This window comes from Miscanthus floridulus, chromosome 9 (genome assembly GCF_019320115.1).
Source record: "Miscanthus floridulus cultivar M001 chromosome 9, ASM1932011v1, whole genome shotgun sequence".
In the NCBI taxonomy this organism is placed as follows: domain Eukaryota; kingdom Viridiplantae; phylum Streptophyta; class Magnoliopsida; order Poales; family Poaceae; genus Miscanthus; species Miscanthus floridulus.
Window position 1 is genome coordinate 137,711,527 of NC_089588.1, and position 12,044 is coordinate 137,723,570.

Below are 12,044 nucleotides of genomic sequence, written 5' to 3' on the forward strand. Positions count from 1 at the left end.
CTGTTTTAAAATTACAACCTTTTTTAGGACAGAGGGAGTATCATAATTAGTATGGCTACATGTGAGCCCCAGATTAAAAGAATTAAAATTTCATGTTCCTTGTAAAAGTTTCAGCAAATTTGATAGAAGTTTTTCGAAATGATGTGCCATACAGTTTTAAGCTTCATGGAGATCGGTGTGGATAGATCTATATGTGGATCCCACGTTAAAACCTGACCCTAAAATCCAAACATTTGTTCACACATTAGAGTTTTAGTAAATTCTCCAAAATTTTGTAAATATAGTGTCTAAGGCGCTAATTGCCACGATCAAAAAGTGTTCCTAGCAAAGCCAATATTAAGTACTCCCTCCATCCGAAATTATAAGTCATTTCAAGAATCTTGGAGAGTCAAAGCATCTCAAGTTTGACTAAATTTATATGATAAGATAATAACATTTATGATACTAACTAAGTATCATTAGATTCTTCATTAATTATATTTTCGTAGTATACTTATTTAATGGTCATAAATTTTTGTAATTATCTTTATAATTTTGGTCAAACTAGAGATGTTTTGACTCTCCAAGATTTTTGGAATGACTTATAATTTGGAATGGAGGGAGTAGCAAATATCAATATTAAATAATGTGCTACAGCAAATTTACCCACATGGAAATGGGGAAAGAAGATGACATGGCCACTATGGGAGGGGCCTAGAAAAAGCTGTCACCAGTAGGCACCCGGCGCAAAGAGAAAGATGCTGCGGCATGTGGAACAAGCGAGGGCATCGATATCATGGGTGGAATAGATAATTAATGCGGTGGAGCATTATTTTTTTGCCTTTTGAGTGTCATCACCAGGCTTAGGTTCACTCCAAATAGCTCTTCCGTCCTTTGTGCCCATCCAAACAGATCTGATCCATGGAGACCGCAACGGGGGCACTATCGAGGGTCATCACCAGGCTTGGTGTTCTTCTCACCGACGAGTACTATCTGCCAGAGAGGATGACAGAGGAGATTATGTTTCTTCAACCTTTGCTCGAGAGCATGGAGTTTGCCCTCAAGAAGCTCTCCAATACACCGACAGACCAGCTTAACATCCAGGACAAGATCTGGGCCAGAGATTTGAGCAAGCTGTCTGATGACATAGAGGACATTATTGACACAATCATGATGATGCCAGGCATGCTCAACGAGTCAGCAGAGTTGAGTCTTGTGAGGAGATTACAAGCCAAAATGAATATTATATTCCAATTTTCTACGGACAGACATATGATTGCTACTCGGATCAGAGACATCAAGAGCCGTGTCTCAGAGGTGCGCAAGAGGTGTCCCAGGTACGATGTTAACCTTGGTGTTGATAAACCTACCAAACCTACTGTGGACCCACGTTTATTTTCTCAGTACACAATGATTAAAGACCTCGTTGGCATTGATGAAACTAGAGATGAGTTAATCAAGATTTTGATGGGAGAGAACGGAATGCCCTCACAGCAAGGCAAGATAGTCTCCATTGTTGGATTTGGTGGGATGGGCAAGACAACTCTTGCTAATGCAGTGTATGAGAAGATTAGTGCACAATTCGATTGCTATGCTTTTGTATCAGTGTCTCAAACTCCTGACTTGAATAAACTATTCAAGGACATCCTGTATCAACTTGATAGGAATAAATACGATGACAGCATCAATGAAACTTTTGTTTACGAGCAGCAGCTCATCAATGAACTCAGAGAATTCCTTCAACATAAAAGGTATGGAAGCCCAAGCATTCCTGCAATTAGTGTGTGCATATGAATTGTTTTGCCGCTGTTAAGTTTTGCCCTCCAATAATACTACGTCCTAGGGCCAAAAACAAGGTTAATGAGAAACGGGCATGCATGTCCTAGTTAAATAAAAAAATACAGCCACTTATGTTTTAAACATCATTGTTCAGTGGAAATAATATGAGCAATGACAGTAATTTTTTTCCCTGGGTGTCTTTTTTTTGTTTTTGGTTAAGATTCTGAGTCGACTTCTTTTGTCTATGGACATGTTAATCTTGTCTAACTCATGAGTTCATTTGCATTGTTCCAGTTAGCTTAATTGGCACAATTTAGTTCATGAACAATAGAACTTCCCATCGTAATTTTATTAGTTTTCGCTAATAACTTGCCCTGTGTGTAGGTATTTTCTTGTTATTGATGACATATGGGATATCTCAGTCTGGCAAACTATTAGACGTGCCTTGCCTGATAATGATATTGGATACATAATTATCACAACAACGCGTAATTTTGGTGTTGCGGAAGAAGTTGGTGGTGCTTACAAGTTGAAACCCCTTTCCCTGAGTAACTCCCAAAAGTTGTTGTACAGAAGAATATTTGGTAACGAAAACAAGGACAACATTGAAGACATAGACAAATGTCTGAATAAGGAGCTGGCTGAAGTATCCAAGAGAATACTACAGAAATGTGGTGGTGTTCCCTTGGCTATTGTTACAACAGCTAGTCTTCTAGCATCTAAAGCAAGGAATGAGATTGATTGGTATGATGTGTACAACTCTATTGGCACTGGTCTTAGCGATAGTACTGATGTGGTTAATATGAGAAAGATATTATCACTTAGCTATTATGAAATGCCCTCCCATCTGAGAACTTGCTTATTATATTTAAGCGTGTTTCCGGAAGATTATAAAATTGAAAAAGATCGTTTGATATGGATGTGGATAGCCGAAGGCTTTATTCAATGTGAAAACCAAGGTAAGAGTCTATTTGCAATTGGCGACAGTTACTTCAATGAACTCATGAACAGAAGTATGATCCAACCTATATATGAGAGGTACACTGGCTTGATATATGCTTGTCATGTACATGATATGGTGCACGATCTTATTTGCTTCTTGTCAAGTGAAGAAAATTTAGTTACTATATTAAATGGTGTGTGGTACACATCTCCATCAAAGTTGTTTGGGAGGTTGTCTCTTCAATATGGTAAAGAAGATAACTCTAAGCCTCTACGTATTGCAAGCTTGGAACATGTAAGGTCAGCTGTTGTCTTTCCATCAGCATTTTGTGTAATGCCAGTCCTTCGAAGATTCCGAGTTTTACGAGTCCTGAATTTACAAGATTGCGATCTTTCACGAGGCTACAGCCTTGAGTACCTTGGGGATTTATTTCACTTGAGGTACCTAGGACTATGTGCCACACACATTGCTCAGCTTCCTCAACAAATAGGAAACCTAAAATTTCTACAGACTTTGGATGTGAGGGGCAACAATATGTTTAGCTTGCCATCAACTGTTGTTCAGCTCAAAAATTTGATGTGCCTGTACATTGATGAGTTTACAAGAGTGCCAAATGGGATTGGGAGCCTAACAAACCTTGAAGTGCTGTCAACTTTAGACATTACCGTCTCCATTGACATTATAGAAGAGTTGGGCCAGCTAATGAAACTGAGAGTGCTTCATATTTTGCTGTTCATTGGTTGGAGTGGGAGGCTGGTGGAGTGCCTATCCAAGCTGCAAAATATCGAATATCTATACATCAAGATATTTGGAGATAATCAATGGGACTTTGGTGGATTGGATGCCTGGGTTGCCCCTCGACATCTCTGTAGATTGGATATAGAATGGCCATGCTGGTTCTCAACACTGCCAGCAAGGATGAATCAGTCTTATCTACTGGACCTTGTATACCTATCCATTGCTGTCAGGGATTTCGGGCAGGTCAATCTCGAAACCCTTGGGAGGTTGCCAGCTCTCCGTCTGCTAAAACTGTCGGTGGATCCAAAAAATCTTGGAACCCTTGGGGGATTCATCATTGGTGCTGGATTATTCCCATGCCTTGTATTGTTCCAGTTCGGAGGATCTATAGGGCCTATAGTGTTTCAGCAAGGAGCTATGCCAAGGCTAGAAATTCTTAACTTTGAGTTCTGTGTACAGGCGGCTAGACAAATCACCTGCAATGGTGATGGTCCTGAGTTGGGTCTGGGAAACCTGCCATCACTCCAGGATGTCAAAATTTATTTGCGTTCTAGAGGCGCTAGCAAGGAAGAGGTAAGGGAATTGGAGGCTGCGCTGAGGCATGCAGCTGAAATCCATCCCAATCTTCCCAAGCATCAGATATGCGGATGAAAAAAATCCAGGTCTCGATGCGTAGAACACTTTTATGAGCTTGTTTACTTCTGATTCATTGTAATGGTGTACTGTTCTAATTAAATGCATGTTTGCTTGCATGTTTTGCTCCCGTGTGTGATGCTTGATGCGTTTAGAGGACGATCCGTTCGTGGGAGACGAGGAGCAAGTCCCGGAGGAGTTTGAGCAGCCTGAGCTTGATCAAGGCAAGTGCAGGCACCGTTTGATCATCTTGATTACCTATTCACTATTTAATTCACCTTTACTTACATTGCATGTGTCTCAATTATGTAAACCCTATGGACCTGATTAGCCCTACTTTTTCCTTCCTTGTTACCCCTGGGGTTTTATAATGGGTTGTGTAGTTATGCTTAGCTGCTCCACCCGCAATGACACATGATGATAAATGTAATCTTGACTAATGGCTTATTGCAACATGATGATGTTTAAAAGATGCTTTTATAGCAACTTGGTTTAAGGTGAAAGGGGGAGCGTGCACCGGAGCCCTTCCCTGTTTCAGGTGTACTCGTGTCTACTCTCCCTAAGGACCGGTTCGTGGAGCGACCACCTGGGACTTACCGTACATCCTCAAGCCATATGGCTCTGGCTTGACATATTAGCAGGACCTCTACTAGTAGGGTGCAGCTTACCGGGTAGGCGTAAGAGAGTAACATAGGTAATGAATATTAAGTTGCGGATGTCCGGGTCCCGTGGCTACGGGGACAACTTTCGGCGCCTAGGGAAAACCTTGCGGGTTGCATTCTATTAATTAGAACCTGTGAAGAGTCTCGTAGTGAGACCCTGCTCACCTCGGTAGTGTTTCGGGGCTGATTACCTCGGGCATATGGGGATCACGACTTGAGGGTAAAGATGTACATCTCTGCAGAGTTTTAAACCTGGTATATCAGCCGTGCTCATGGTTATGAGCGGCCCAGACCCTCACATGATTAGAATATGGACAGTTGAACAACAGGTGATGTTTCTTCAGATGGAGGTGGCTACCTCGGTATATGATGATGATATAATAATGTTCTTCATGATAATTAATGGTTGGGATCTTTCACTTATCTTAGTAATCAGGTTGTACTAATAAAATTTGCCAACTAAAATGCCAATCCGCAGTAAGCCTGAGTCAGCCTACCTTGGTTTTAAGCTTTGCATATCATTTATTTTCTGCATGTACTTGCTGAGTTCGACAAGGACTCACCCTTGCTATAATCACAAAATAAAGGCTGCTCGGATACACAAGATTGGGAGGAGTTTCCTGAAGATCTACCTGGGTGTTAGGCTCCTGTTCCTGCCGTCGACCTTCCTGCGGTGAGGTGGATCCGCTACAATGTCGTCGTCGTCTTTACCTTTCGTTGGACACTATCGTTTATGTTGCCGCTAGACTTTGATAAAGACTTGTAATAATGATACTTGTACTCGTTTACGCTCTTTTGTACGAACACTGTGTTTTGGACCATTAATGAAGTCGTTGCATGTGTGGAAATTGATCCTGGCACACATGTAATATGCACCTGGTTTATCTCTTCAGAATCGGGTGTGACATAGAGAAGGCTTGATGTTAATACCATGACATCCCTTGATCAATCAGATAGCTTAATGTCTTTTGTTGAATCCAAATTATTTGATCGCTGCTAATTTTATAAATTTAAAACTTAATGATACATGCTATCTTCCGCTAAATGAAATTATAATGAGTAGACAAAAAATGTGGTTCCATGTTACTATGCTTAATTTCATAGTCTACTCTACATATATATGTGCTTTCATGTTGCTCTATTTCCAATCTGCGGCATCGAATGAGCCTTATGACCGACCGTGGTCATAGTGGTCACCGTGGTCACAGTGACTACGTTTATTTGCATTTCTGATGAGCCTGGAGAGCGACTGTGAACAAACTTACTTGCGAATCTGAATTTTATTTGCATTTGTAATTTTGAATGAACCTACTTGTGATTCTGAAGTTTATTTACATTTATGTGTTGTCGATATATTTATATGAACTGTCTGTGATGCTTATTATGAACTATCTATGATGGATGTAATGTTCATTTGAGTGTGGTACGTTATATGTGACCGAACCAAATAAACTGGATATACATGGTAGCTTTACCGAGTGTTACACTGGTGGCAAAAGACCTATTTGCCGAGTGCCATGCTAAATACACTCGGCAAAGAGGACACGTGACAAAAATCTATACATTCTGGGCGTAAAATGGCTATCTTTGCTGAGTGTATGGGCTGTGACACTCGGCAAAGAGACTAAAATCTGTACATTCTGGTCCTAAAATGGCCAGTCTTTGCCGAGTGTCACAGCTGCAACACTCGGCAAACAAGGCATGTTTGCCGAGGTTTTTTTCCCGTGGACACTCGGCAAATAGGGTATGTTTGCCGAGTGCCCATGCCGTTAGAAATTTGGCAAATGCGCCGTGACCGTATTCGCGCTGTCACGTTGCTTTTTTTTTTGCCAAGCGTCGGTTTTAGCACTCGGCAAAGTCTTTGCCGAGTGCTCGATAAAAAACACTCGGCAAAGAAACTTTTGCCGGCACTGTGTACGCCGTGTGCTGTTTGCCGAGTGTAACACTCAGCAAAGGCTTTGCCAAGTGTTTTTTGGGCTTCGCCGTGTGCCGTGGAGCACGGCAAAACTGGGCATTCCGGTAGTGAGAACAACAACTAAGATATCAAGTGGAGCCATTGATCAAACAATTGTGAGTGCCTTGTGCTGACTCTATCTCTGTAAAAGGTTGATCTGCTGTAATCAACTGATGGCACCAAGCCATTGAAAATGCAAGCACTGCGTGAAGTCCAAATAGCCCAGCTCATAAGAATGATGGCAGCCATGTAGAACTGAGATTGAAGGGCATCCCTCAGAAAGTGCATGACTTCTGGAAAATCAACATCAGATGGAATGTGAATCTGCAAAATGTGCCAGCATTCTTTTGCAAATTGGCATTGCAGGAACAGATGTTGAACTGTTTCTTCAGTTTCCAGACCACAGAGCACACAGTTATATGAAGGTAAGAACATGTTTCTCCTCCTAAGAATGTTTCTTGTGCTGAGTCTGTCTTTGAGCACGAGCCAGAAGAACAACTTGTGCTTGGGCTGACAAGGTGTCTTCCAAATCCACTGGATGGAAGTGTGATGTTGTGTGTGACCCATCATTATCTTGTAAGCTCTGGAAGATGAGAAGTTTTTACCCCAACTATATTGCCAAATGTCCTTGTCCTCACTGATGTGTGTGTCAGATACTGTCTGGTTCAGAGCTTGTAACTGATTATAGGCCATCTCTGAGACTGGTAAGTAAAACATCTGGGTTAAATCATCATGTGCATTGGCTTCAGCTACTGATATGTCTCTCTTCTTGGCAAAGGAGAAGAGTTCTGGGTAGGTGGCTTCTAGGCATTGTCCAGCCCAATTGTCCTTCCAGAATAGACAAGTCATTGAGCAGCACTGCTGAAGTGGCTGATGAGAAGATTTGTTTCATCCAATTGATCCAGGTTTGACCAAAACCTTGAAATTCCATTAGTGTCAGCATGGCTTGGTGCTCAATTCTATCAAAGGCTTTCTCAAAGTCAAGTTTGAGAATTATGATTTCTTTCTTTGAGTGGTGGCAAAGGTGCAGGTATTCAAAGGCCCACCCAAGGCAATCTTGAATGGTTCTAGATCTGATGAATCCATATTGGTTGGTGTGAACTAGCTTGGTGATGACAGTTTGAAGTCTGTTGGTAAGGAGCATGGTGATGAGTTTGAAAGAGGTATTGAGTAAAGAAATAGGCCTGAAGTCAGACACAGTTGCTGGAGCTTCCACTTTTGGAATGAGAGTGATGAAGGATTTGTTAATGCTTTTCAGGCATAGAGATCCTTGATGGAAAGCATTACAAAGATTATAGAAGTCCCCTTTGATGGTTTGCCAGCAAGATTTTATAAATTCATTATTGAAGCCATCAGGACCAGGAGACTTATCATTTGGGAGGCTTTTAACAATATCATCAATTTCCTGAGGGTGGAAAGGATTTTCAAGAAATTCAAGGTTATCATGGGCATGGACAAAAGCAGAGGGGTCAATGGTGAAAGCATCAAAGTTAGAGGTAGCAAGCCTTTCTTTAAATTCATGCCAAATAGCAGTTTCTTTATCATGATGAGAATGGAGAGTGACACCCTGGTCAGAAACAAGCATCTTAATCAGGTTGCCTCTAAGTCTGATTGAGGCATTAGCGTGAAAGAATTTAGTGTTAGTGTCCCCCAGCTTGACCCATTTAACTGCACCTCTTTGTTTCCAGTATGTCTTCTGCTGATCAAGGAGATCATTTAGTTTTTTCTTAATTATTTCTCTGAAATTCCATTCTGCAAGAGTTAGATGTCTATATTCTTTCAGAACATCTAAGAAAAGGAGAACATTATTGATATTGGAGATGACTATTTTCAGGTTGGACAGTCATTCTCACCAATCTTTTACCAATTTCCTTAAATTTTTTAATTTAGCAGTTATAATCTTTGCACAGTCTTGGTTTGCAGTATTGATGGACCACCCCTGATTAACAATATTGACAAAGCTTTCATGTTTAAGCCAATAGTTCTCAAATCTGAAAATGGCACTTTTAGGAATATGGCTAGAAATTTTAACCACACAAGGACAGTGGTCTGAAGGGGTCATGTCAAGGGCAGAGAGAGAAGTATCAAGGTAGGAGAGAAGCCAAGAGTTGGAGGTAAAGGCCCAGTCAAGTTTTTCTAAAAGAGGAGAGGCCTGTTTATTGGACCAAGTATACTTTCTTCCTTGAAGGGCAATTTCATTTAGGCCCAAAGCACTGATTGCCTCATTAAAAAGAAACATTTCCATTATATTTCCTCCCTCCTTGTTTCTGTTTTCTGGTCTTCTTATCAAATTGAAATCTCCCAGAATCAGCCAATCCATATTGTCAGGCATCTGAATACTTTTCAGCCATTCCAGGAAAGCTAACTTATCCTCTGCTTGACAGGGTGCATAAACATTTGTCAAAAGCCAGCAACTGTCATTGTGCTGTGAGTTGAATTCAACCGAAATGGCATACTCATTACTGAAAACTAGTTCTCCTTTAAATAAGGAGCTTTTCCAAGCCACTAGTAGCCCACCGGATGCCCTTATTGAAGGAAGGAATTCAAAAGCGTCGATCCAAGAGGGGCATACATTTTAAAAAAAGGCTAAATCAAGGGTTTCTTTCTTTGTTTCCTGAAAGTAGACAATGTCACATGCAGTTTCAGTGATCTTATCCCTGATAACATTCCACTTAGAGGGGGAATTTATACCCCTCACATTCCAACTCAGAACATTCCAGATTCTTTCATGACCTTGATTCATGATGTAACAGCATAAGACTGAAACTTAGGTTCTTTAGTGGTCTGACCCCACCAATAGTACAACCTTAGATCTGATGAACTTAACTGAGACAAATTTAGTTTACTCATTACAACTGGCAAAATGAGCATTGAAACTGAATTAAGCCTATCTGATAGCATTAGCAAAAGCTGCATTCTTTTCTTAATTGTTGTTGCTTCAGGTGGGGAGCCCTCATTCTTCCACCTGGTACTTCCCTGGCTTCTGGTCACCATTTGCAACCTTCACTCCCTGGATCTGACTGCCCGAGACATTGTTGCCTCTCTTGGGAGCTATGGGGATTGCCTGCCTTCTCTTCTTGAGTAGGACCTCTTCTGACACCTCATCCTGTTTCAAATCACAGATTTTAGTGGCAATGGTTTGAATGGAATGGATGGGAATTGAAGGAGGGTTGGGGGAACATGCTAAGCATTTTTTGCTTGAGCAGGAGTTTGGTTTGAAGCCATTGCTTACTTCTTTAAGCCTGGTGCTCCTTCTAAGAGCACTATCCACCACAGGGGTGTCCCTTCTGCTTGTACTCTTTTTTGAAGGAGTGATGTTTAAGTTTATAGACAAGCTTTCCTCCTGATGGATCTGCTTGTTTCCAGCGTCATTGTTCAGAGCTGAAACATCAGTGTTGTTAGGACAAGGCAAGGCATTGTCAGAAGGACATTTTGGTGGCAGAAAAAAAATCAATGGTTTCATTGTTCAAATTTAGACAAGAGGTGGCATTGGAAGACAAAAAATCTTTGGCCCTGGAGAAGTTATTGGGGGACAAAAGTAGCACAGTGAAAAATTGGGCCCATTGAGAAGGAATTTTAATATGAAGGCTATTTGGGTTAGCTTTAGAAAAGAAGGAAGCCAAAAGCTCTGCAGCTTTCTCATTCTTGGATCTTTCCCATTCTAGGAAGGCAGGATCTGGGCCAAACGTGGGGTTGAACATGTATCCAATGTGCATCTGCATATTCTGTTCCTATAACTGAGGCTGCTCCCCATCCTGTTCTTCATCCTGAACATCCATATTGATCTCCTGCCCCTGAGGGTGATCTTGTTCTATCTGTTCGGGAAAGCCTTCCTCTCCTGGTCCAACCAACTGATCCAAAGGAATTTCATCCACTATCCAGTTGACAGGGGGTGCAGGGGCCACTGGAGGCTCATTAATCATTCCCTGGTGAAGATCATCTGACAGTTGCACGAGCTCAACCTCTTCTAGTGCTGGTTCCATCAGGTAGACTTCATTTTCTAGCTGCAAAAGGTGTTGCTCAACCATGTTGTTTTGCAGGTCATTGAGTTCAATAAACAGCCCATCATCTGGCAGTACAGGGTGCATGATGACTGCATGAAGGTCCTGATCTAGAGGTGGATGATTCATGTCCAATCCTTCATCCTGATCATTGACAGTTGGGTCATTGAGGTTCATGAGTTGAGCTTGTTGCACTGGTTGTTGCTGTGCTGGAAGTTCTGCTGGCCAGAGATCCCAATTATTCTGCTATTCTTGCTGGTTTTCTTGTGCTTGACCCCGCAGTCCATTCACTGGCTGGCCCAATCCAAACAAGTCAAAGGGCACCCCGGCTTCCATGTCAATATCTTCTGGGATTGGGTCCTCGTCTGGGGGGGCCTTCTGCCTGTTGGTGATGCCGCATAACCTCACACTGTATAGTCTAGGAATCATCATCAACGGTATCAGGGTCAGAATACACAATGAACTGGGGCACCTTTTGAATGTCAGTGACTCTTGCTCTAACCATCAACCGACAAAGGAGCCTATCATCTTTTTCCCAAAGAAGAACCCTGGCGAACTCACCCAAAGCACTCTGAATATGCCTGTCTGAACAGTAGTCACTAGGAAACGCCAGCAACATCAACCAACATTCATGGTTGAATTCAGCTCTACGCCAGTTGCGCCCTTCATCATGCTTAACAAAAGAGATATTGATACTGTCGAACTGATGTGGGCTTTCTCTAATGAGGGTATCCCGATCATAAGCATGACCAAAATGAACCGAAGCTTGACCCAGGTTTGAAGGCTGAATATCACGAAGAGCAACCCTCTTTTCGAGCTAAAGAAAATATCTAATGACTCCTCTGATAGCACCAAAGTTGAGGGCGTTACCCGGAAGAGGGTCGATGATGGCGATGGCGAGGTCCTCATTGATCGCCGGCGCCATGGCTCTAACCATGAACACCCGATTTGGGACTTCTTCATAGTGCATTCCTTCTGGAGCAAACGGAGCTGGGTTGGCGCGCTGGTACGCCATGTCGGGGGAGCTTGAAGGCGCTTGCGCAGCAGAGAGCGAGTGGCACTGTATCAGGTGAGAGGGGTTTTCTGCTTCCTTCGTGACCGCGCCGGTGGAGGTACGGAAGGAAGACGAGGGGTTATGAAGCGTCCAAGAAGTAGGTTCGAGGCACTACGAGATACAGTAGATTTGCCGAGTGACAGGGGCACTTGGCAAAGTCCCAAAAACACTCGGCAAACGTTTTGTCGAGTGTTACACTCGGTATACAGCACACGGCATTGATTTGTCGGCAAACAGTAGTTTGCCGAGTGTCAATAAACACTCGGCAAAAATAAACTCTTGGCAAAAAAATTTTGATGAG

The 12,044-nt window shown here is 42.2% G+C and overlaps 1 protein-coding gene and 1 long non-coding RNA gene across 2 annotated transcripts; one reads left to right on the forward strand and one right to left on the reverse strand.

Moving 5' to 3' along the window:
• The first annotated feature begins 668 nt into the window (after positions 1-668).
• Positions 669-5,640, forward strand: LOC136484330 (disease resistance protein RGA5-like). The gene is made up of 4 exons (XM_066481574.1): positions 669-1,730; positions 2,143-4,101; positions 4,228-4,296; positions 5,322-5,640. Exons 1-2 carry the CDS (start codon positions 901-903, stop codon positions 4,088-4,090), a joined length of 2,778 nt encoding a protein of 925 aa, XP_066337671.1. The 5' UTR covers positions 669-900; the 3' UTR covers positions 4,091-4,101; positions 4,228-4,296; positions 5,322-5,640.
• Positions 5,641-9,454: 3,814 nt separating this feature from the next.
• On the reverse strand, positions 9,455-11,608 carry LOC136483219 (uncharacterized). The gene is made up of 3 exons (XR_010765356.1): positions 11,560-11,608; positions 9,921-10,069; positions 9,455-9,794 (listed from the first exon to the last, which is right to left on the reverse strand). It is a non-coding gene; the product is annotated as an uncharacterized lncRNA (long non-coding RNA).
• Between the last annotated feature and the right edge of the window lie 436 nt (positions 11,609-12,044).